Genomic DNA, 26759 nt, shown 5'->3' with positions numbered 1-26759 from the left:
TATGTTGAGGGGTTATTTAAATGCATTCCTCTTTTTTATTTCCAGATGGTCTATTTCAAAATTTGAAGTGAACTTATGGCAACAATTTCTGAATTCCAAGTTTGCTATAAACTGAAGTTCAAGGAAAATTACACTGCATTACTGAATTATTTTCAAATATTGAAGAGTTAAAAAAAAAAATTGTTCTGCTCTTTAATGACAGCAAGAACAGGAAGGAATAATCTTCTTCTTGGGACCAATTCAAGTTGCATAAAGACACCAGGCATGCCCTGTTACTGTGCTATAGGTGAACTGTTCTAAAGGTTTTATGAAGGTAGTGCGCATTGCCTGACAGCCTTCGGCAGCATTAGAAGTGGGGCAAACTGGATGAAAATTGCAAAGCTAATTACATTGAATAATTTAATGAGGTGAGATCTAAACTTCATGTTGCATTCTGCTATGCAAACTTAAAATACGTGTCAGTCAGATCTGGCATTCTTAATTATACTAGCTGACTGTGAAGGACACTTCCTTACGAAAATAACTGGTTTATGTTCCCCATAAAATTCAAGTAAATGATTAAATATTATGTAGCCGCTTACTTAGATGATGATTTAAAAGGAGAATTACTTGAAACATCATGAAAATCCTTAGAAACCAGCTATAATCAGTAGCAAGGATCAGAATTTAATTAAATTGTGGACTAAACATAATGTTTATGCCTTTAATGTCCTTTAGCACACACAGTAAGGAACTGCTGTAAAAGGTGGGGAATTTTTAGCCAGAATCGATTTATGTCTCAATGAGTCATGCCTGGACCTGCAAGAAAACCCACAGAGTTTTATGACTGTAAGAAGGTGTGCCAGGTGTCACTGACTGTAGTACTGGCTTTAGATTTTCATCTTCCATCAAATCAGAGCTGCCTTAATTAAGATAAATCTTAACTTTTGACTTAAGACTTCAAACGTAAAAGAACAACACTTTTTTTCCTTTTTTGGAGACCAACACTAGGAAAATACTGCTAGTGCTGTCATCTCATCCACAGAAGCCAAATCACACATTTCCACAAGATTGAGCACAAGTGATCCTCATGTTTCTTCAGGCACTGTTTCTCAAGAGGTTATTACATTTCCTGTTGGTCAGGTCCCTTTCCATGCAAACACCTCCTGTAAGCAGTGTGTTGATTTCTACACCTCACTATTCCAAACAGTCCACAATCCCTCCCTTGGTTCATAGTCAACCTCTAAAACTTCAGCCTCAGAATGTAGACAAAAGGTCTTTAGTAACAAGCACAAATGTTCAAATTTTAAGACAGCTCCCTGTAGATTTCAGAATTTGAGGACAAGCACACTGCTGTGTTCAGCTACAGTAACAGTATTTAGAAATTACGGGTATCAAATTGCTTAAAAAGATAAAACTCTCTGAACAGGCTACTTACAACTGATATGATCCACCAGAGATTTCTTCCTTCTAAGGACTAAAGATGTCCCTCCAGCTGTAATAGTGCCAGGAACTAGACTGTGTTTATAGTCTTTGGGCACAAAGGAGCTGCAACAAGGTTCTTCACAATCCACTCTTTCTTCCCTCTGTTTCAAGAGTCAAAAAATACTACAGTGTGTGACAGACATAAAAGCAGCATTGGCTGCAACAGTGGCCAACAGGTTACACCAACAGAACAATTCCAAGTATACTCACTATCCTCCAACTGGGAAATGCCCCCAAAAAGGTGCTAGCCAGTGAAACTGAGCATCATCTTTGCAGATTTTTTCACAGAATATATACGCTCTTACAAAGGAAATTGTAACCATAACCAAGAAAATATTTGTACTACTCTTCACCAAGTTTTTAGTTGCAGAAAAAAATATTTCTGTTAACACAGGGAAAGTCAAAGTAGTCAGCTTGTGAGGCTAGAATTTTATTGTTCATAGGTCAATACATAAACATAGCATATTTACCAGAAACTGAAAATCTGAGCTGTTGACATTAGGTCAAAATCTTCTTGGCCCAAGAACTCACCTTTTATTCCAACATATAGCAATAGAGTTTGTAAAGTATAAATTTCTTACTGTTAAACCAATTTCACTGATAGGGAACATATCTTTTAGACCAAGTTTAACCTATAAATTTGGAGAAGAGTTAAACAGACTAAAGCACACAACAATATGACAAATTTATGATCCTGGGGTTTACAGCATGCCATCCTCAGTTCCCAGTTTCTGTGCCAATTGTACAAGCTTCCAAGAGACGACCATTAGGAGCTCTCTTGAAGGAGAGACCTTCATCCACAATACAGAAATTAAGCCATCAGGATAAAGACACAGCTATATTGCCACTCAACAGTTTTATACATCTAGTATCAAAATAAGCTAGCTATTATAGCCAGTCAACATTAAAGCAAGGAATTCTCATGTCTTTCTCCAGAAAGAGACTGAAGTTCATATGGGACAAATGCTGCATAGTTCCCACATCTTGTCTCCTTTAGACTTTTTGGTCAGCTAACCTGTCAAATCCAATGCATTTCCGACAACTACTTAAACCTTTCTGAAATTTCTGCCCAGGCCAAAGTCATGATTGCATTTAGTGCCATATGCAATTTACTCAGTTCTTCTGAAGATGTCACTGAAATAAAATTCATGAAACTTAACTGAAAATTGATGCATCTAAGCAACATCCCATGAAGTAGCTTGTGCCCCTATCTGCCAATGGGATACCAGCTCAAAAATGACTTCCTTTACTATGCAACAACAGTAAAAAAAAAAAAAAAAAAAAAAAAGTAAGAGTTGAACTGCCATCAAACCCATTAAAAAGCAAATAGAACTATTTTATTCATATATTAAAAATAATTTACTTTCCCAAAATAATGTAACAATTAGAAGCAATTCAGACTATTTTAAACACAGAGCTGGAAAGTGTTTGAAGAAAAACTAAAGACTGAATCACATTGCACTGAACCAATATGCTGAAATGCTTTAAAATTCTCACTTGGAGCATTACTGCTTTAACCATGAATGTTTATTTAATATGTGCACTAGGTAGGTTGTCAATCAGTTGCAAAGGTGAGTCTCTGTTTACTTTTTCCTGCCACCTCCACCACCTGCAAGCATGGTGGCCACACGAATGAAGATGTTCAGTGTATCGGTGTAGATACCCATGCATCTAGGAAACAAGAAATCACAGTTAGTACTGTTCAACAGACAGAATTATTTGGTGTTTCACACCATTATACTTCATTTTAAGAGCCTGCATGAACCATCTGTAACAAAAACCAGCTATGACTGTCCTCAGTGCTTTGTATGTCAAAGAACACCTGTACTTTTTTCTACCACCTCTGCCAGCAACAGCTATTTACAGAAATCTTAACAGACAGTATACTGCTCTCATACAGGAGCCTCTGCTCTTATAATGAACTTTGATCTGTTTATCTCCAAGAATTTTGAAGAAGGTGGGTATTATTCTAAATTAATTAGACTAAAACAGAACCAAGGAGGTAAGAATTCACCTAGAATCAGACAGACATGTATAAAAAAGTTACTTATTAGAGTTGGTCTTTACTGAGAGTCAATCCTTCCATCCCTATCTATCACACCATTGCAGCTTTTTCATTTAGTGCCAAAGACTAATAAATATTAAATGACTATGGAAAGGTTAACTTTTTTTTGTCTCAACTGATGCTGACAGTTCTTTTCAGAAAGCAGCTATAAATTCTGCCAGCAGTGCTTTAGAAAACAAAAATACTTTTTAGAATGTACTGCTGGAGGCATGTGACACCACACACTCAATTCCGTTTCTCACAACAATTTCAGTTTTAACTTTAGTAGCTATTTTCTAATTGCTGTTTTCAAACCCTGTGATTTTTCACATTTAACAGCAACACACTTTTGAACAATAAACAAAAGGCTATTTTTAAAGCATACTTCAATCTAACTTGAGGGAAATTCTTACCCAGACACTGAGCTCAGCTGTGCTAACAGAACACTTACGCATTGATGGGGTCGTATTTAGTCACTCCGTAAAAGGGCAGAGTTTCTGCCCGTTTGACCACCAGCTGTGTATCATAGAGCAGGAACATGCTGAAGAGCACCAGGCCACCATAGACTGCTACCGAATACAAGCCAGCGCCAAAAGCAGAGGTGGGAGGCAAGAACATGGATCCTGGAGAGGAATGCACAGTAGTGTTAAAGGTAACTGTGTGTATCTGCTACTCTGAGTCAGGTCAAACTTCAGTCACTGGAGCACACATTTTTCAGTAAGCAATCAGTTCTCACTTTGTGGTATGTTTTTGATACCAAGAGTTTTAGCATGCACACTGAAGATACATACACAACGTGATCCAGTAATTTTGAACACCCTAGGGAACTGTGTATTTTTCTTCAGGTGAAAGAACCTGTGACTACACCAATGTCTCAAAACACATGAAGGAAAACAAGTGGATCAAGAACCAAGATTACATTTACTGCCTTCCATACTGACTGGCAGTAACTAAAATACAGGGCACCGCTATCGGCTGTTTGTCAGATTAACATCTGCAAGAACCGTAACTTCACATTTGTTTTCAAGAACAAATATGACAGAGTATTTTCTGCTGTGCTGGAGTAGCAAGGACTGTATTTAAGGCAAATCTTAACTATACAGACCAGCCTGCAACTAACTGTGAATTGCACCTTAGTAGCTTAACTGTAAAAACTACTTTGTATGACAGTATTGAAACAGTATCTTACCGATTGAAGAGGCAATAACAAAGCCTAAGCCTATGCCAAGTGGTCCTCCCATGTTCAGGAATTTTTCACTTGGAGCACACATGGCCACAGTTGAGAGCCCCCCGACGATTCCAGCAGTGTACCAGGCAGCTCTGATCAGCAGAGGACCCCCAAGGAAGGCCAGAGGAGCCACCACTGCACCCAGGACACCTAGGCAAACAGAACACATATAAGACTTGGAACACCACATGCCAAACCCACTTGATTATTTCATCTCCAATCAGATGGCATGGCTCAAACTGATCCACGCACGACAAAACACCAATGCACTTGATTGTGCTCTTATCTAGAAGGGAGCACAATAAATTAGCAACCTGAAATTCCACTTTGTACTTTCATTTAGCACTGGAATACTTCAGGGAGCTCATCTTGGGGGAAAAACGACTAACAAAAGTCAACGTACTGATTGTTTCAAAACAGAGCTGGTAAGAAGAGATACTTAGCACAGACTAATCAACTACAAAATGGCATTAGGAGCACGCAACACTGAAAAGCAGGACAGATTTCTGATTCAACAACTGCTTAGGCAAGTAAGTAGTTTTTTGCTAGAGTCTCGTAGGAAATGTCTATCTAGTCATTAATATCACATTAGGTTGTTTCGCTTAATAACAATCACTACAATAAACACAACTTCTTCTTGGCAGACATGTTAGCTCTGGAGAGGCAAATATGATTCCAGTGCCCAACATCCACATGTCTTTTCTGAACTACAAAATATTTCTGGCAAAAAAGTTTTGAAAAATGAGAGCCACTGTTACCTGAATTAGCTATCGTTAGTGAGAAATTTATCTGTGCTCACAGTTTAAATACCTGAGGGACACATCTCAGAAGTAAACTGATACTAAAATCTCTTTTTTTTCCTAGTCAGGTTTTCAAATACTTCTTATCCTGCACAGCTGAAGAATGGTTACTGTAGGCAAGAGTGCTTGCAGAAGCTGTAGTATTAGCAGGCAGTCACAAAACCAAAGCAGTTATGAAAACATCTAGTTCTACCCAATGTGGAGTATACATACCTCAAATTTAACTTGAGCATGACTTTTAGATTATGAAAAACATTAGAGTTCTGTTAAGGACACTTAAGACATCTTTCCCTGACATTCAGGAGTTCTCGTTGATCTCTGAAAAATCTCAACTCTCCTATAGCAATACATAAAAATTTACTTTAAAGCCAAAGTTTTGTTAAAGCAAGCATCTGGTCACACTGAAGCACAGACAACTCTACAACAAACACTAAAGCCACATACCTGAATGCATCATCCACGCTGCATGTTTAGCTACTGGATTATCTTCATAGGATATGGACCTGACCAACATTCCAGCACCAATCATAGCTGCAAAAGTTGCACCAATTGCCTGAAGAAACAGCATTACAGAGCTGAAGTTGGCATATGGACATATGGCCTCCATTCTTATCTCTTAGTGTAAAAGTCAACACTGGAATTCTGAAAACAGCAACCTAATCACAGTTGGGAGTATTCACTGATTTTATTCCTGTAAGGTTACAGTCAAATCTTTGCAGATCTTAGCCTGCAGTAATTTTCATTTTATTTTTACCCAGTTTTCTAGAAATCTAAATTTAATGGTTAAGTTGGCAACAATCTCTTGGCTGTGTAAAGTAAGAGAAGGAAAACTCATAGTTCTGCCCCTCACTCTCATGAAGGCACCTAAAATGTGTTAGCCTTCCTTCTTTTCTTGTATGTTTCTCCACCCAAGGCCAACACCTAGTTTACAGGCTTTTGCTACCAATGATTTAACCTCACTGCCTCTTCTTACTGATGATTTCAAGCAGAATCATCCAGCATCTACCAAACTGGTCAGAATTGTACAACTTTTATCACCAATGATGCTTTATAAATCTCCCTAAGTTATGTAGGTGTTGGAATTTAACTGTTATTGTTTCACTCCACTTAACACACTGAATATGTACTAAACCCACCAATGTTGTTTCATCCCTGGCAAACAGTAGACAGCTTTCAAAGAGCTACATAGGAGAGCACAGGGAGGAGTAAGAATGCACAGGGACCTCCGTTTCTATTTACGGACAGCAACAGAAACTGTGCCATTAGCTTTAGGTAGCTATTTCTAAGAGGTTCTTACTTCCATATATACAGCTGTTAAGGATAGCACAGCGCTTTTTTTGTCATGTAGTTTGTCTTTGACAAACCATCAAAGTAGTATAGAAAAAGGATGTTAGAATGTGACTAGAATCCAACTCTTACATCACAAAGTATCATTAGGATACCTGAATATTCTTTATGGATAAGGATGCTAATGCAGGGTAAAGTTTGCCTTACTTTCCACCAAGTAGTTCACATTTTGCATTTTTTTTATACCAACCATTACATTAGGGGGCATTTCTCAATAAATACTTTTGTTTTTATAACAAAGCTTACCAGCCAGGAGCCCTTTGTCATGAGGTTCATGAGTGCAGGAGATCTGCTCACTGCTGCAGCAGACAGAACTGTCATGCCAATGCTGCCCGCAAAGTACATGTACGTAGACTGAATTCTGTCCTTCACATACTGTGGCCAAATACTGAAAAATAAGCAGTCATACAGAGCTGTGCAGTTATCAGGTTCAGGATGGAGAGCAGCTAAAAACACAGTCAAGCTGTTAAATGCATTTGTAGCTATGGATATAAGGGAGATTTCATAATAGTGTGTCTAGCAACTTCTGCCACGAGTTTAAAATGGGGACTGAACTTGTCAATCTTGCTGGTTTAGTCTAATGTTAACTCAGTAGAAACACTAAAAATGATAAATAATGCTAACTATAATTCAATTTGAAGGAAGAAGCATGCATTGAAAACAGAATAATGAATGCTTTTAACTACAGAAAAAATCTCTTCTCACCAGAAGAGACTGGTGTTTAAATAGAACAAACTGGTTTCAGGAAAAAGGTCTACAGAATATGTACGGGCAGCCTGCTGAGCAGCTCACAAATTGCTGAGTCACAGTGCACATGATTATCTGACACCACAGGACACAAATGTCATTTTGAGAGCTCTAACAATAGCAACAGACCTGGACATAAGTGAGTTTCTGCAGTATCATTTGCTCACACTACAGACAAAAAACTTCTCTGTTAATGCTAGATTTAAACATAGTGCACACATTTTTTCCCATTTCACTCTTTTGACCTGTTATTCAAACCTCGTGGAGAAAAAAAAATAGACACAGCTCTATGACAAGCTTCTCATAGACACAAATAGCACACACAGTATAAATGCAGACAGCCACTTCCAAATACAAATGCAAAATAAAGTAAAATGTCTCCAACACACATTTCTCCCAAGCCCATGCTTATTACTACCCATCTTTTAAGTCTAAGTATAGTTTTGCCATCAGCCAGGTTTTTTTTGACCAAAAAGCAATTCACCAAAATTTTAAGAAGAACATGTTTGTCAAAGCTTAAGCCAAGATATTGTGTTTAATGAAAACTTTTTCCAACAGCTGTATTAAAGTTTAATGAGCAGTCTTACAGGAACACTGGGGAAACTGGTCTCAGCAATGCTTTTCAGAAGACCACACTTCCTAAGTTATCTAGAGCACACCTCGTAAGACAGATTCATATACTCTTCGTGTAAGATTTAGCAAAACAAACTCACTCAGGTTACTATCCATTTAAGGCCGAATAATTCTAATTTTGCTTTAAAAACCTGCAGAAACATAGGTGGGGGGTCTTCTCTTCACAGCTTAGAAAAGCATAAGCTGAGTGTACACTGGGTGATAGCAGCTAAAGAAGAGACAGATAAAGAGGAGGAGATTTGCTTCATTAGAGAAGTAAGCCATCTTACTTACGCAGCTCTTTCGATAGCTCCAATCTCACTGGACATGCCCATCCCATAGTAGCAGAGGGCTCCCAGGCCAACAGCAGCCCCTCCAGCAACAATGAATTTCCCCAGGCGATCAGCTGTATAAATTAATAAAAAATACACACTCTCATTTAGGCTCCTCCTTGGATAGTTAACAACATCCTCATGTGAATTTTGATCTATCTGCAAGAGCTGATCCATGTTAGTCTTTTTCTTAAAGTTCCACTTTAATTTCAAGTCAGTTTCAACGGTATGAAGGAAACATGCCTTCGAGGAAGTTTTAAGTTAAGTTTCAAAGATTCTCAATATTTAAAGCAGAGCTACTCAACCTTTAAGTGCAGTTTCTGCAGATGGCTCAAATGCTGCTTCTTTCACTTCCTGGCCGAGTTTTCCACGCCTTGCACCCGTTCTTACTCTGGTGGCATAACTCTGTTAAATTCAGAAATAACTTAAGAAATATATAATGAAATAAAATAGAAGATATTCTTATCAACTTACTTGCTACACTTAAAATTGTTAATCTTTTATTAATCTGTGCTTACTTTCATATATACGAAGCAACTGTGCTCAAGGAAAACAAGTGAACATCCAAGTTTAGGAATCTTAGTGAAAAACATCCACATATTCTAGAAGTACAGAACCAGTGTAGTGAATTCCAGAAGCTGGAATTTTCAGCCTGCATTTCTTCTACTCTAGTCCCACCATACTAAACACTGCCACAAGCCTTTTTGTTAAATATGAAAACATAACGTTTACTTTTTTAGTTTGTAATAAAGTATTTTGTTTCCTATGTTAAAACACTCTTCATGCAAACACTTTAATGTAAAAAATATTCTTGCACAATACTTATGCTCTACAGACACTACAGCTGGAAAAGCAGCACAATTTTTTTTGCTTTCAAGTCTAAGATGGATTTATAGAACAAACCTTGAATAAAGGCCTAGAAACTCAAGGTTTTTAAGGCTGACAAGCTCCAAGTAATTATAGTATTCTACTCAAAGTCTTAAGTGAGTTGCAAGAGCAACACAGAATACACTCATATTTAACTCCAAGAACAACTTTTGAAGTCTTCTGACAATTTTTTACAGGATTTTTTAAACTAAAATTGCATCTGAGCAGCCAAGGACTCACATCAAGCTGTGAGTTTGTTTCAACACTAAAACACAAAACCTACAAGCATTACTCTCATCAGCCATTAGAGCACTACAGTTCAGGTTTACCAGAGCCCTTCAGTTTGGTTGTGTTTAGCAACTAATGAAATCCAGCCCAATGCTAGAAAACTTACACAAAAAACCCTCAATGCACCTACGAGCTTAAAATGCTTAAGAGGAAAACACAAAGGAGGTGAAGAATTGCCACTAGCACTTCCATCACAGAGACAGAAGAGCAACAACAGCCCCTAACAGTTGTGAGTTGCAGGTCTGTGACTTCCTCTCTCAATGAAGAATAAACAGTGTCTCAGGATAACGACAGTCTGGTTTTTAAAAAAGTTGGTTAGACCTGTGATTGTCCTGCCATAGCTCAGAAATTGCTCTAACCTAGGTTACAGCTCTAAACACACACTGGGACTAAAACAATTGAAAAGTGTTTATCTTAATGTTATAGTTAAGACTCTAATTTGGGAAGAGGGAGACAGGACAAGAATTGCTGTTCCTCCCACCTTACTTAGTAAGGCCTGTCCATCCCTAACTACCTCTTTTAAGCTCTTTTGCCCATTAATTTCCAAGACACAGGTCAGTCATTGGAACAGAAGATTTCACTTCAATTGCTCTAAAACCCCTGAGCAACATTCTTCCTTCAGTAAATTAGAGCAGGTACCTCAAACAAGCAGAAGGCTCATGTTCATTCAAAGCAGGTACTCCACACAAAGTGATTCTTTTGGCAATACACTCAACCCTTTAAAATACGTGCAGTCAGGGCCATCAGAAAGAGAATTACCTTACCTGGCTAGGCTGCCACAGCCTGTATGCTTTTATAGTGGAGCTCCTCAAGGCTGGGGGAGCCTGAGTAAGGGTGGGGCGGATAGTCTGGCATGGCAGTGCCCTCAGGCACACCAGCCTGGCAGCCAGCATGGTTGCTGAGATAACTTAATACACTGTGTTCCTGCAAATGCACAAGAAAATGTGGTTTACTGTTTTGTTACAGGGCTTTCAGACAAGGTACACTTACTACTCATTCTCAACTACAATAAAAGTACTAAAAAATCCCAAACAAACAAAAACTTGTAGTAAAATCAGTTTTATCGCTAAAGTACTATAATAGAAGGCAGAACCTTCTTGAATACACTATTTAACCTTGCTTTACCTGTGTGTCTCCCAGTTTCATCAGAGACTCCTCTCTCACAATTTACTCAAAAAGAGGAGAACATGCCACTATTCATACATATGAATTAAATCAACACCCTTTACATACTTACATTTGAGTTACTTTAGCAACTAACCTTCTTTTTGAGACACAACACTGCATGACTACTCTGCTCTCCAAACTTACTTAAACTCTATCTAAGCCTAAACCCAAATGAGCAAACAGCACAATATACAGGGTGGGAAAACACTTGGAGAGAGATTGTAAGCCATGCTTTAAAGAATCGGTTAGCTTTATGGGCACAGCATTCAGTCAGGGTCACAGCCCAGAACACAAGCTCAGGTCGTCCTGAGCAAAGAGAACAGTGACATCACTCAAGGGTAAATGGGCAGCACCAGCAGACCCAGCCTGTGTGTTCCACTGGGAGCACGAAAACTGCCAGCTCACTGCCACAAATGGTGCACGTAATACGAAAAACCCCAAGGCCTTGGAGGCACGTGTACTTTAACTACAATTACACACAACCCCTCATCTCACAAAACACCCCAACTACCAGTGCCTTTTTTCAAACGACCGCTCATTCCTTACGTGTGCAGTGTCCAATAGAACCTAAGAGTATTCTAAAGAAAAGCAGATTCAAGCACGGGTGAGAAACAAGCACGCACAGCGCTGCTCAGCTCGCATTAATCACAGAAGAGCGACAGAGAACATAATCCGGCTGCTAAGAAGTCACTTTGCTCTGCGGCGCAGTTACGAAATGCTGCTTTTGTAAGTGGAAGTAGTTTAGGAGGTACATCCTGATTGTGCCACTAAACGCAGCTCTTCCACTGGGATGACACGGCCTGCAGGAACTGACAGGGCCAACTCAGTGACTGTAACTTTTCTGTCTGGAAACTAGTACTTAGAGCAAGGTAACTTCAAGCGCTTCGTCAAGAGCAAGGAGGGCAGAGACCCGAGAGCTAAAACCAGAACAACACTCCCACATATCAACTAGCAAATGCGTAACGTAGCGCTGCAGTCACTGCCGCACCACAGCACGCGGAAACCCCTCCCAGCCCCGGCAGGGCGGCGGCGACGGTCGGTGCCCGCCTCAGCCCGGACCAGGCCCTCTCCCGTTTTCACCCACGCCCGGCCAGCGGCTCCAGCCCCACCCCAGCCCCGCACCTGGCCTGGCCGACCCCGCGCAGTCCCCGCAGCCTCCTGCGCGCTCGCCCGGCGCCCCGTCCCGGCAGCGGAAGTGACGCCAGGCCGCCCCGCGCGCCCCCGCGACTGGCTCGCTCCGCCACGTGACCCGGGGCCCGCGGGCGCCATTGGCCGGCGGGGGCGGTGACGCGGCGGCGGCGGCCATCTTGGCCAGGGCAGCGAAGGTTCTGGAAGGCCGCGGTTGGCCGGGCCGGCAGGGGCGTGCGCGCGGGGGCCGGGGTCGGGATGGACGGGGGTCAGTGGGAGAGGAGCAGTGGAGCAGTGTACGGGTGTGAGAGAGTGAGAGAGGAGCAGTGGAGCAGTGGAGCAGTGTACGGGTGTGAGAGAGTGAGAGAGGAGCAGTGGAGCAGTGTACGGGTGTGAGAGAGTGAGAGAGGAGCAGTGGAGCAGTGTACGGGTGTGACACGGCAGTGAGAGGAGCAGTGTATCGGTGTGACACGGCAGTGAGAGGAGCAGTGTACGGGTGTGAGAGAGTGAGAGAGGAGCAGTGGAGCAGTGTATGGGTGTGACACGGCAGTGAGAGGAGCAGTGTATGGGTGTGACACGGCAGTGAGAGGAGCAGTGGAGCAGTGTATGGGTGTGACACGGCAGTGAGAGGAGCAGTGTATGGGTGTGACACGGCAGTGAGAGGAGCAGTGGAGCAGTGTATCGGTGTGACACGGCAGTGAGAGAGGAGCAGTGGAGCAGTAGATTGGTGTGATACGGCAGGTGAGTGTTTCAGGAGTGCTACAGTGCCAGCTCGCTGACACTGCCTGCACCCAGCTCACAGCCTCCGCCACCTCTGCCGCTCGCTGCGTGTGAATTTGTCCTTCCCAGCGTGTCAGAAAGCTCAGGACCTTGGCATTTCCTTCCCTTGCAGCACAGCACTCTAGAAGCGGGAGGTAAATCTCCCCCTCTGTAACCTCTCTTTGGAGATACACACTTCTCTTCCTTGTGGATATAGTACATGCTCTTAAGGCTGGTGCTCACATGCCAGATGAGCACAAAATACAGGGCTGTGTACATAAATTACAGAAATGGATGATGCCGACTCTAATCCCAGCCTTGCAGGGGTGCTCCACAGCCCTTCCCGGGGCTAAGAATTCCCCTTCGGCCTAAACTATTTCTCTACTGGCAGCTTCCTTCCAGCCTCTCTCCAAATAGAGCTCTGAGATTTTTTCCAAGTTTAAAATAATCCTAAACTGAGCCTTAGGAAGGACAGAGCAGCACTTCCCTGGACTATCAATTCCTCAAATTTACACCAAATTTTACTTTGGGAGCCCTTTTCCAGCTCCACTCCAGCCACAGCTCTGTAGTTTCTTTCAGCCTTAACGCTAAATATGGCCGTGGTTCTTCACTGCCAAGTAAAACAGACTGTGAGAGTCTTTAGCAGGATCAAAGACAAATATAATAAAAAAGATGTGTTGAATACAGAATTAAGGCCAGAAATAGAATAAGACAGATATGGTTTTGAGAATTGTGAGATTAACCTTTCTGTATCTCAGAGCCTTCTTGTTTAAACTATAAGAAAGGAAATACAGTGACCTGCTAGTTCACAAAATGAAAGTCAAGATAAGAGAGATCAGATACGGAAGGGGTCTGAAAGTGCACCAGCATGTAAGATCTTGAAGAAGAATTTGAATTCAGAAGAATGAAGCAGAAGAATACATGACAGAAGGGTGAAAATTCCATCAGAGGGGGCCAAACCTACTGGGGTTTGAGATCTGATTCTTACTCTGACACTTGTTTGCTTTCTATTGGAGTAAGTGAAAATCCAGAGCTTTGGTGTCTGTTGTATTGAGGTCTCCTACAATGCAAGAAAAAAAATGTCAGCTTCAGGCCATGAATATGTTGTTTATTTAGAGACTTGTAGTGCTTATTTCAGAGTTTGTAACACTCTATAATTGTTAGGTACTAAAGGATTCATTATAATAATTAATATTTAAATTTATAATTAAGTTATTAATAGTAATAATTTATGCAAGGAATCAAACTTACCTCTTTTACTACAGCATATAATCATGTAAAGAACTCTCCTGAGACTTTCAAATAAGATACTCATCCTAGCTTTTCCCCAAACTGTTTCTTAAATAGATAATTTTGTCAGAAGCAACCCAAATCTACACAGGGCCCACCCTGCAGCAAACTCAGCAGTTGAAGCCTTCTCACAGAAATTTGCCTGCTAAGAGATACTCCTTTCCTCCTAGATGGTGAACACCTGTAAAGGCTGGCCAGTCCGTGTGTGAGCGGCGCAGCAGTGGCCTCTGATGTCCTGAGGAGTTTCTCAGTTGGAAGCAGCAGGCTGGGTCCTGTCTGCTGGCACCACTGCACCTCTCTCTGGGGCAAGAAGGCGGTGTGCCCCAGTCCCTGTGCCACCTGGGAATGCTGTAGAGCTGCCGAGCAGCCGGCTGTGCTTTTTGCAGAACTTGGAGCTCCTGCCGACAAGAGCAGGGATAACAGCAGGACAGAGAGGCTTGGCGGGGAGATGGCAGCCAAATGCACACATAAAAACCCGCTTTTTAACTCCAGTGCACTGCTCCTTCATGGGACCGTGTTCAAATGCACTGTGCAGCCACCACCTGGATCTGGTGCTGCTCAGTGCCTTTGTTAAGGACCTGGGTGATGGCACCGAGGTGCCCTCAGGTTTGCAGGTGGTACTGAACTCGAAGGGGTGGGTGCTGCACCAGGTGGTTGTGCTGCCATCCAGAGGGAGGTCGACTGGCCAGGGAATTGGGCAAACAGGAATGTCTTGCACTTCAGCAGAAGGAAGTGCAAAGCCCTGCACTGGGGGAGGAACAGTCCCATCCACCAGCACAGGCTGGGGCTCTCCAGCTGGAGAGTAGAAAAATGCAGGCATGCTGGAGAGAGTCCACAAAGGGTCACAGGGGTGATTGGCTGGCAAGGACAGGCTGAGAAAGGTGGGGCTGCTCCATCAGAAGAAGAGAGGGCTTAGGGCACTTTATCAGTGTATAAATAGCTGATGGCAGGGAGTAAAGGAGAAGGAGCCAGACTCTTCTCAGCGATTTCTGGTGACAGGACAATAGGCAATGGATCTAAACTGAAATACAAGATTTTTTTTTTTAAACATAAGGATTTTTTTGTGATTTTTTTTTTCTTTTTTACAGTAAGAGTGGTTGAACAGTAGGACAGGTTGCTCAGAGCATTGTGGAGTCCTTCTATGGAGATTTTCAAAAGCTGACTGGACACAGTCCTGAGCAACCTGCCTAGATCATCTCCAGAGGCCCCTGCCAGCCTCAGCTATTCTATGAGTCTATGAAATATTGATGATTCCTGAAGGATCTGAAACACTTTTGGTTTTTATGACTGATATGCACCAATAAGAGGTTTTTGGAAAACAGTAAACATTGTCTCCAGGCAGTATGTAAAGAAAAATTATTTTCAAAGCAACAAAAATAGTAATAATAAAAAAGAAACTTCATGAAGATACTGTTTTTTTAAAATAGGTGAACAGTTCCTCATTAATCAAAAATATAAATAGGAAAACTTGTACTGACATAAAAATTTCTTAAGATTTTTCAATAGGCCATGTTTTCAACAGCATGTTTTGCATTTGTTGGAAATCTTACGTTTCTTTTGACAAGATCAAGTACAGTTTGATACTAGAGGGTTAACTTCTAATTAGATATTCTGCAAGATCAGAAAATACCATCGTGAGAGGACTTGAATATCCTGAAGGAAAGTGTGAAGTCAGGCTCCAAACCCTGCCTCTCTTCCAGGCAGGAACCAGGTGAGAAGAAGCCCTCTCTTCACCTCTTCTTCACCTGCTTCCCAGCCTTGCTAGTTCCCAGCAGTGAAATTCCCCAAAAATGGCTGTTTCCAGGGCTTCGGGATGGTGGCCTCCAGCTGCCATGCCCAAAGGAGAAGCTGATCTGACTGCCTGACTCCAAAAGAGACTCATCCAAGCTCTGCCCCCCAAGTCCTGCAGGAGAAACATCATGTGTTTTCAAAAAATAAAGCCAGCCTGTTCTTAGGGATAAATCCTGAAGGGATTTTGTTGCCTTGCCCTGAAGGCGAGGATCACGAGCAATGCAGTCATCTTCCAGGAGGCACCGTGGGGTGTATTTTCAAGCATGCACCCTGCCTTGCCAGCCACCTGCATTGAGGCACACTTACATATAGGCCTCTGCAATCCTGGAAAGCCACGGGAGCCACAACAAGCCCATTATTGTGCTAATAAATAGGGTCAATGTCAATTTTGAAGCTTAAACTTTTAACTCGGCAGCTCTGGCACCCTCCTGCAAGAAAAAACATCTCAGTTGTTCACATGGCTGTGTTCATCAGCAGGAAATAAATAAATCTGTGCTTAGCACCATTTCTCCTTAGGGTAAACTTTGCCATTGAAGTTTTCAAATTAGAGCTGAAGAAAAGTATTTTGAAGGTTTTCTGGCTGTGCTGACTCCAGCACTCCTCATATCTCTCCCAGTAGATTAGAGGGGACTTTTGGACTTAATCTGTTCCTAGTATTCATGTGAAAAAATGCATATTCATTAAGCAACATGTTCTTACTTTAGATATAATTAAACACTGCAGTGTGGAGGGAATTTGGGGAGACCGTACTGATGACTTTCTTTAAGCCTGGCAAGAAAAAAATGCCATTAAATAGAGTATCACTTTACCATGGAAGAATGACTCCTTCCATGCAGGAATTTGTGCAACAAGAGCAGGCTGGAATGTGCCAGAAGCGAAGCAGCATCCATATTTTCTGCAGGTGTGATAATTTTCAGGGTCTTGGATTATTTGGCCAGATCTCAAAACATTTCAAACAGACAGTAGCCTCATTTCATTGGTAATGAACTGTGCTGACTCAGATGCGTCTTCTCTCCTTTCTGTTACAAAGTTTGCACCTTGCTTGTTTTAAAAAGCATTGCACTGAAATTTGTACTGCAGCTTGTGTATTTTGAGGACTTGTATATATATTTACATTAAGCAAAAGTAATTCCAGTCTGGAATTGGAGAAAGTTTGTCTGTGTTTGTGAGAAAATTCCCTACGCACAGTCATAACAAGCACCAGCTATGAAGAATTTAAAATGTTTTATGTGTTGCTAAAATAAAATTAATCCATCATGGCAGACACTTCGGGTGTCAAATAGTGTCTTCTGGGCTGTTTAAGGGATAGCTGGATGTTTTTGTGTGTAAAAATGCTGTTTTGAGCACAGGAAAAATAGCCTTTAATTACCATAGACATTAAAAAAATTAATTTACATATACAGTTGTGTAAAAAATCATTTTAAAATGGAAAACAAACAATATATCTATTTGCAATCTCTGCAACAGCCTGAAAATCAAAAAATCCATCTCAAAGAATAAAAATAGCATCAGTTTTAAATGTGCATTTTCATACTGCTAGAGGTGTTCGGCTGTTGTCAGTACTTTTCATGACACACAGTGCTCTGAGCACACATACAAATTTGCTCTGCAAGCACTCTGCAAACTTCAAACTTACAACAGGAAAACACTTTCAGGTAGAATGTGTGGAAACCTGTGAGTCATGGGGTAGCTTTATGGGGGAAACAGGTTCTGTTGGGGGTTTCTTCAGTCAATGCAATGTTTTCCTTGTTGGGCATGCTAAAGAAAGGAGCATCACATCAAGCTGTGTTGATAAAGAAGCTTACGCTCTTCAAAGCCCTAAGGGGGGAAAAAAGTAAACATCCAGATCTACTGAAAAATTCTTGCATTCAGTTTTTTGATCATTCATATTTAGGCCCTATTTTTAGTAATTACTTTGTTTTTCTGAGAGGAAACATCACCCAGGTTGCAGTGAACATTTTTTGGTAGGTTTGATTCTCTATGGCCATATCAATAATCCTGATGAAGCTGCATCTGCTCCCTTAGGGAAGAGGCACAGCTCCCTTGGCCTTATTAGCAGTGCCCCCTTGTTTGGCCTAGCACCCCCATTTCCTCTCACTCTGCGTCTTTCCCCAGCAAGTGCCCCCCTGGCCTTTTCTCACTGCTTGTGACATTCCCGCAGGCTTCGCCTGGGTCACGATTCCAGCAGTCTTCTTCCTACTTCCAAACCTGCTGTGTTGTATCCCTGCTTTCTCTCTGACCTTCATCAGTCCCTTCCCCCTTCTGCTCTGTCCCTCCTTTCCCCAACCAGCTGGGATGCATTCTGGCCCTGACAGTTTGTAGCTATTTAAACAAATGGATCTTTCCCCCTGTCAGATGGTAGAGCTAAACTTTATCAACTACTAAAATAAACTTAGAAAATCAGAAGCTTGATATCAAGATGTATCCTTTCCATTGATTATATATTTTGTGTCTCATTTGGAAAGTGGGGGCTAGAGCATGCATTTCTATTCCCAGATTTAACCAAGGCTACAATACATGAAGGTAAATAAACTTGGATGTCAAATCACCAGTTCAGTAAATTGCTTAAGCTTGTGAGTAACTATGTGTATATTAAACTTAAGAGTAGGTGCTCAGAACCTGTTTCTTTAGTTACTCAGGAGAAGAGCTTTGGTTTCTCAAGTGCTCAGAGATAAATGAAGATGAAAATCAAGTGCTTTGGTGAACAAGGACCTGACATTGTTCGGTTATAAATGAATACATGAGATAAAACATTTTGTTCACTCAAGATTCTATTTGAATAAATTGTACATAAAAGGACATTTCTTTTTCTTGAACCCTGTTTTAAAGGCTATAGCATGAATTATTGATTTACATCAGACAACAAAAAACACTAAAACAGTTTAAAAATATTTTTCAGTGAGAGGGTGAAACCCACATTTACAGCCTGAGACCTCTCAGCCTTCAAGAAATTGCTATTCATTTTGTTTAAATACAAAAAATACTCATTTTCCTGAGTCCCTGTGAACTCTATACTGCAGCAAAAAATGACCCAGGGCTTTTTCTGAAATTGCTCTTTGCGCTTTCTAATTACTTCTAACGTGCAGAGCACTGTTCTTCTGCAACTTCTTGAAAACCAAAACTATTTGAAATTCAGTAAGCTTTGATTTAAAGTGATTGGTTTCCACCTGGATGGAGTGAAATTTTCTTCTTGCGAAGTTTATTAGTACATTAAAAGATGCAAATTAATTCATAATTCTTTCAGCTCATTCTCTTGGGAACAATTATACAAGGAAATTATTAATGTACAAGAAAACAACAGTTAAAAATCTCAAAGGGCAGCAGAGGTGTGGAATATATGAAAACATTTAGACCTAGCTAATAGCAGAACTCGGTTATAATAGCTCATAGACCAATTTTAATTTTTCTTTATTTGTATACTGATAGCAGCCACATGGTGCAGACAAGAGCTCAAAGGCTGGCAAAAGGGGTTTGCAGTCAAAGGCCCTGTTCTCAGTGAAGGGCTGAGGAAACAGAGTGTGAAGAGTTGAACATTGCGACCAGGGCTTCTAGGCGAGGCGTCAGTGAGCTCACCTCTGCCATGCCTCTGCTCACACCATCCCATGGGCATTGCAGACCAGACTGTCATTTCAGTGTAAGCCTCAGCACTGATAAACAAGCCCCGTACTTTCCATCTGGATAATGAAACCCCCTGGGATCCAAGTAACATCTGATGAAAAAAGAGCAAACAGACTTGCTTTTCAGGCTTCTTTGATCCACCTGTTTTTCCTCCTTTTATTTAAGGTGCTAAACAACTCAGCTACTTTCCATTTTTCTTTTCATAATCTATCCAGCATGCTTTTAATATTACATATCTGATGAAAATTTCAAATCTTTTTACAATCAGAGTAATAACACAGTCTTATCACCAGGATACCTCTAATGACTCTGGGCTATCTGCTTGCAGCACTCCATGACATATGGCTATCAATGAGAAGACTGAGAGGGAAACACACATGCTCTCCAAGTATTGTAAAACAAGCACCACTACTGAGAGAAGTTTTTCCTGAAGAACTTGCCCTTTTGTAACTTTAAGCAGAGCCACATAAACATAATACACACAGATCAAACCTCTTCTGACATAGCTTAATACACTGGGGCAAGACAAACAGAGGCATCACATGAACTGAGAACACGGTTATATTACGGAGATGCAGGAGCAAAATAACTTGTCTTAGACTTGCTCACATATGCCTTTCTCTACAGACTCTAAGGGGTACTGTTTACAAATGAGAAATGTTTACATTTGAAAAAATAAGATGCTCTACGAATATTTCTCTCTGTTTTCAGAATAGCGTAAGAACTGAAATAATAAAGATCTAAATAACATGGATTGACAAAATAAAATCCTTAAGAAGAGCGGACAGAGTACTGTTGTACATACAAATTACCCAGACAGAAATCCAGGTTCTAAATACAGCATTATTTATTGAATTTTCTAGTGACAGTGAGCCACTTCCAAAACACCCTCCCTCAAAAAAATTCCCAAATTCCAAAAGAAAGGCTTTGTTCTGATGATGCATATAAAGAAAAAAAGAAGTTTCTACATGTCAAAAAATGGAAGTGTTGAAAATGCTGGCCAAATTCCTGTTCTGTTTTGCTTTTGCCATTGCATGACTAGATGAAGGTATTTCCTTTTGCCAAGTGAAAATAGGCTTCCAGGGAACAATTCTATCCCATAGTTCAACTAAAACTACTGAGAGAAATCACTTATTATTACCCATCTAATGCCATCATTCTGTATATTTAGAAGAACATATGAACTTACTCGAAAAATAATTAATGTAACAGCCCTGTGCAACTCAAATTCCACTAGCCTCTTTTAGCTATTTTGGTGGTTTCTGCTAGAGACTGAAATCTCCATGAACTGAGAGAGAAAGAGGTGTCAAAGAATCAGAAGAACATTTCTGAGTGAGAATACTGACAAGAAGCCATTATGGTTAAACAGTTTTCAAATAAAAATTTAATTATTTTAAAATGCAAACCCATTTTTTTTTCTGAGGTCAGAAGAATAACAGTTATTTTTAATGTCATATTTATTTTTGTCCTTAAAAATCCAAACAAAGCCACAGTATAGAAAACTCCAGAAAAAGGATAATGTCCTCTGAAGAGGTCTGTGATATGCAGGGGCCAATAAGAGGGTGAAGCAGGATTTTCCTAAGCAAAATTTTCTTCCTCTAAGACTTTGCTTCAGGTTGTGAAATGTGAAACAAGCTGATGGCATCAATTTGATTCTGAAGGGTCACGTACCTATATGAGAAAGCTGTGATTTAACTTAACTTGGGATGGCATTTCTGTAACTGTAAGGACAAAATGGACAGAGATATTCCGTGTCACCATTGAAGTGATTTCTTGTAAGGCTAGCACCAAGGTTCAGTGGCTGAGATCCCTCAGCTGGTGCCTCTGTGATTTGCCTCTTTGGCAGCAAACCAACAATGTCAGCCTAGCATAAATATAAGTGCCAGATCCATTTTTTCCCTTTGAAGTGCACAATCCTAAAGGATCAGGGCAAAGCCCTGGAGAAAACAATATTCAAGTTAAATATCATCATTGTTCTCAAGAAATTACTTCAGTAGCTATTCTAATTAATCATGGTCATTCCCTATCTGTATAGACAGCAGACAGAGAGAAGTGTCACGTAAGGACAGTCTTTCAGAAGGAGTTTTCCCCCTTTAGACACAAGCATAGAGGCTTGACTTAACATACACACTCAGAAGGCTGCCGGTAAAAAAGGTGAGAGCTCCTCTAAATATCAGGCTCTGGTTTGGTTACTGTATTTTTAGGATTTGGCCCTTAGCATTGTAGTAGTTCAGAAACTTGCTGCTGATTACTACCAAAGCAAAATCTGTGATACAAATGTGTGAAACTATGAGACACTGAAAGAAATCACTGTGGAAATGCAGCGATGCCTCATTGATCCAGCTAATTCACTTAGGCCACTGAAGTGTTCCCATCCCTGTTATCAAAGCATTGCTTATCTACCAGAGGTGGCCAGGTGAGACATACCTCAGGTGGTGCAGTTTCTTCCCCAGTAAGCAGAAAGCAAATGAACTGAAATTTTGAATCTCAGCATGAAAAATAATCTTTTCTTTGAAATGGATATTGTTTAAGCTGTGATGAGAAATGAGAACGAGTGGTGAGCAAGTGCCATAAAAATACCTTGGTTAGTTTTAAAGATATTTATGGGAAGCCTTACTTATTGCTAAATGATGGAGAACAGTTACAATCTGTTATAGTTAATTTACTACTACATAAGTAAAAATGTGCTAACAGCAGCACACTTGTTAAATTAAAGCTCACTTAATGATTACACAGCACTTGGGAATAACATCTAGTTAAAGAGTAAGCAGTACTGGATGTTTTCTTTAGAATCATTCCTTTTGGGAAAATAAGGCAACCAAAGCTCTTTACATTTTTGCTCATAACTAAAAGATACAAAACACCAGAAAGAAGACAAGGAGGGATTTCTTCTTTTAGTGCATACTGGAGTACTTACTAGAGCTGATACAGCTATCATGAGAAGGTTACTGGCTCTGACTCTCCACCCTACTACAGTGGGTTGCACTGAATTCAGTCCTATTATCTTGCTGCATCACTCTACAACAGACTGAAAGAAATCAGATGAAATCCTGGACTGGATACTACCTATTATCTACCCCCTTTATCATTTTTTTCTTGTCACCACAGTATCTGAAAAGGTGATTATTAAATCAATAGTAATAAAAAAATCCCAAGACTCAGAGAAAAGCTAGTATTTTCCTCTTTATGGGAGTGACAGTTTTAGCTGAATCAGGGCTATTCTTTGGGTAGGGAGTAACCTTGCCCTGGTTTAACCCCAGCCAAACAGGCACTCACCCCACAGGCACTCACTCGCTTCCCCAACAGCAGGATCGGGGAAACAATCAGATGGGTAAAAGCTGGAAAACTCATGGGTTGAGATATAGGCAATTTAATAGGGAAAGTAAAAGCCACACAAGCAAGGAAAGAAAAAACACTAAATTAATTTAACACTTCCCATGCGCACGCAGGTAATCAGCTGTCCCCAGGGAAGCAGGGCTCCATCACAGCCAGCAGTTACTTGGGAAGACAAACACCATCATTCCAAATATCCCTCCATTCCTCCTTCTTCCCTCTACTTTAAATACCGAGCATGATGCCAACCCAATCACTCTGAAGTATGAATGTGGCTGTACCCTCATCTACCTCCTTTTCCATGATGGCACCTCTTCAACAAAATGTGATGTTTTTGCATTGAGTACTTTTGTGAAAGAACTTAACTTGTTTAAAAAAAAAAAAAATCTTGAAGAAGCCTCTAGAGCAATCCCAATATATGGATTTTGCATATATTTTTTTGTCACTATCTTCTTAAGCATTGCTTCTATAGTTCAGGGGCCATGTTGCAGCCATCCCACGCAGCAGCAGGAGTGGCTGGCTATGGTTCAGAGGTCGGTCCCCTCTGGATGGCTTTGCTAGAACCTGCTGTAGAATAGCTTGGTGCTACGATGAGGAAAAGGATCATTTTGGGACTATCAACCCTCCATGTGCTAATGTAGGATGAAAAGTACGAGTATCTGTGGAGCTTCCTGCACGCTGTCTTTGGGCATGGCAGAAGAGCTCCACAGCAGAGGCACTGTGGAGGGCTGGGGTGAGTCTCCACTGTGGATGACAAGCCAGCTAAGTTATCCCAACTCAGAGCTATGAACCAAAGCTGCCTTTTTGTCACTGGCTGTCAGAAACCCCTGCACATCCAAGCTCCAAACCGAGCAATGACAACATGTAAAATGGATCTTGACTCACTGTGTACATCCATATCTCTGGTACACACGGTGATGCTGCAGCATCAGATCATTATTTTTCTTTTTATATGCATGCAGTAATTGTGTGCTACTGGCCAAGAAGGTTACAAACATATTCACTCATTTTTTAATGATGTTTCATCATTAATGGGTAGCACCTGAGATCTTAATGAAGACCGTATACAGTATTCTCTTTGTCTCGTAAGAAATTTAAAGTACATCTTCTTGTGGTTTGTAGTATGATCACTAAGAAGGCTGGAATTAGTGAAATTACTATATGATTAAGAGAAAAGCATTCTAGCCTTTTCTACTCATTAACAAAGGAAGACTCTGTATGTAAGGAAGATTGATTAAACGTTTGTGTTTCTTTTCATGCAGACATCACAGGTAAGGACTCTGAAAAGTGGTCAGCACTGATCAAAATAAGAGTTACCAGAAGTTGAGAAATCTTGTGGAGAGAAAAACCTTTCTTCCATGATAAATCATAAATATTGAAAACATGCAGTGGTTTTTCAAACAAAAGTTCTTAATGGTATTAAGGACCTGCTCATGCAGGACCCATGCAAATCTATGTTTACAAAAATCACTTTTAATTGCAGAATTTTCTCCTCAGATATTGTAAGTATATTCTGGCTGTATTTGTTATATTCTGAAATTCTTTCAGCTCAGTGTAGAATTCTGCATTTAAGATGAGGCCCAACGAAGACAGAGCCTCTTATGCTCCTGTCCTTTGTCCTGTGACTTTTTACTTACACATAACTTGAAGTGGATAAAGCTTTTCTAATTATATAAAGGGGGCTATGTTTTTTGGGTTTACAGTGGAAAGTCATTCTCAGCTGTAACTGTGGAGCAAACACAAGCTGCTCATAATAATGCTGCTATGTAATTTATTAATCTAAAATGTTCCACTTTACTACAGATACCTGTAAACTCATATTGGTAAATGCACAGGCTCTGAAGGGCGTATTATATAGAAAAGCTATACAGTGGAAGCTGCTGCCCGTGAAGACTTAGCATAACTAGATAATGTGCTTAATAGTATTTATTCATAAAAGGCAGGCTCTGCTCTGCAGTTTGGATCTTACAAATAATTTAGCATGCACCCAGGAAAGCTGAAATACCCTAGTAGCAAAAAAAACCAAACCGAACCAAATAAACATGCAAGGAATTGAGATAAATGGTGCCCATGTTTTTGAAGCTGAAATATCTATACCTTCTGCATCTGTTTTCCTACAACTCTAGGTCTACCCATTCAGCAAAACAGCACAATGGACTGATGAAGATTAAAAATGTATTTGAGTAACCAACTTAGACAGGTTTACTGAATTTTAGCCTGAAAAGGACTTGTGTACAACACGGGCCTTAAAGTCTCAAATGATTTCTCAGTCAGCTATGGAACTTCTGATCAAGGTAAATTCTCTGGATTTTCCTTTAGGAAGACACACTTTCTATAAAAGGTAAATGGCTACATCCAGATTGAATTTGAGTGCGTGGCTGAAATCATAACTGTGATGAACATATGGGTCACTTCCAGTCTGTATGTCTCTAGCTTGCACAGAGAATATAAAACAATGCTCCCACCACAGCACCTGACTTCAACTCATTTTCTCTCTTTCCCTATCCCATATGCCCATGGAACCTTGCAAGTACTTGATGATGTATCTTCAGGACCTCAGGGTGTAATTTGGAGTACTTCTGCAGAACACATTTGCAGTAATTCTGCTGGGCAGCTTCAAGGATCCTGATTTCTGTTGCAAACTTTCAGAATACCACTGAGAAACTCACTGGAAGGTGAGAGTTGCTGAAGGAACCCAAAGGAACTGGAAGCTGCTGAACATCAAGGACAGCTGGTTATATCTGCTTCCTTTGGCTGTCTCTGTCTCACTGTCTACCACAGTAAAAATGGGATTTAGTGATAGCTCCTTTTAACATGAACAGAAATAGTTGATTGTAAAAACAAACCCAATGAAATATTCAGGAATAAAATGGTCAAGTCACTAAATAATGCATCCAGCTGGCTCTAGTGCTTGACCTTTGCAAAATTCCTTGGAGCTGGAGGGCAAACTATTTTTTTTTTCCTGATGGTGTATTCCTGGAGAAACACTGCTATGAGAACTCTGTATTTCAGAGAGAAAGCAGCTCATTTTTTAGCTTTAATTATGCATGTTCTTCAGTGGGTGGCCTTCTTCTTTCTTAGTAGGTACTGAATCAATACGCTGGCATAGTGCTAACGGGCACTGTGCTGCTGGAGGTGCCATCTTTCAGAAAAGAGACTTGAAAGCAAGGTCTCATCTCTTTTTGATTTTCCTGGCTCTCATGGCATTTTTTCCTTCTTTTTAATAATAAAGGTGTTAGCATCAGTGCCTTGGTCACAGTCCAAGCTGGGTAATTACATTCTGTCTCCCTAAATTTTGCTTTGTGCAGTTTTAATTTAATATGGTGCCTTCTCTTCCTGCCCTAAGTTGTTTTGTGTCATTGCTGGGCACTATTAAATAACCTCCATATTTCCCTTGAGACAGCTGCATTTAAGCTGTGGGTAAGGCAAAGCCTGCACATGAGTTTCATGAACCGTTCCCAGAGAAGAAAACATAAGCTCACTTGCAATTATTACATTCCAATATTTACCTGGACAAACTCTGGCTTCTCTGCTCCCCTCCAGTAGTTTACTTTCATTTGGAATTTAACTACCCAAATGAAAACAGCAGATGTAGGCAACACTGTCCCCTTCTCAAGAGGTCACAAGGCTCATGCTTGGGAGGACAGGCAAAGTAGTTTTTATCCTCTGTATGAGAACATAAGCTGCTACAAGCAACCTTCCTCTGCAACGTGGTATTTAGCCATGAGCTGCAGAGGGATGCTGGGCAGGGTTATCCTGTCTTGGTTGTGTGGCTGCCTTCCCATTTCGTCCCTCTTGGAGGGTCAGTTCGTCATTCAAGGGTGTCTGAACGGGTCCATGAGTCCCCTCCTCTCAGCCTTCGTGTTCAACTCATGCACACAGGGCTACCCCTCCAACAGACTAATTCTAACAGGCTGTCCCTGAGGCTGGAAGTGAAGCTAATG

The 26759-nt window shown here is 40.7% G+C and overlaps 1 protein-coding gene across 1 annotated transcript; it reads right to left on the bottom strand.

Moving 5' to 3' along the window:
- Positions 1–1873: 1873 nt before the first annotated feature.
- GHITM (growth hormone inducible transmembrane protein) lies at positions 1874–12073 on the bottom strand. Its single transcript, XM_039554070.1, has 9 exons — positions 12019–12073; positions 10494–10653; positions 8880–8979; positions 8537–8648; positions 7130–7271; positions 5981–6089; positions 4698–4886; positions 3960–4131; positions 1874–3135 (listed from the first exon to the last, which is right to left on the bottom strand). Exons 2-9 carry the CDS (start codon positions 10620–10622, stop codon positions 3048–3050), a joined length of 1041 nt encoding a protein of 346 aa, XP_039410004.1. The 5' UTR covers positions 10623–10653; positions 12019–12073; the 3' UTR covers positions 1874–3047.
- Between the last annotated feature and the right edge of the window lie 14686 nt (positions 12074–26759).

This window comes from Corvus cornix, chromosome 6, assembly GCF_000738735.6.
Source record: "Corvus cornix cornix isolate S_Up_H32 chromosome 6, ASM73873v5, whole genome shotgun sequence".
Classification (NCBI taxonomy): Eukaryota; Metazoa; Chordata; class Aves; order Passeriformes; family Corvidae; genus Corvus; species Corvus cornix.
The sequence above is the reverse complement of the archived record's forward strand: the minus strand, read 5'-3'. Positions and strand labels throughout refer to the sequence as shown.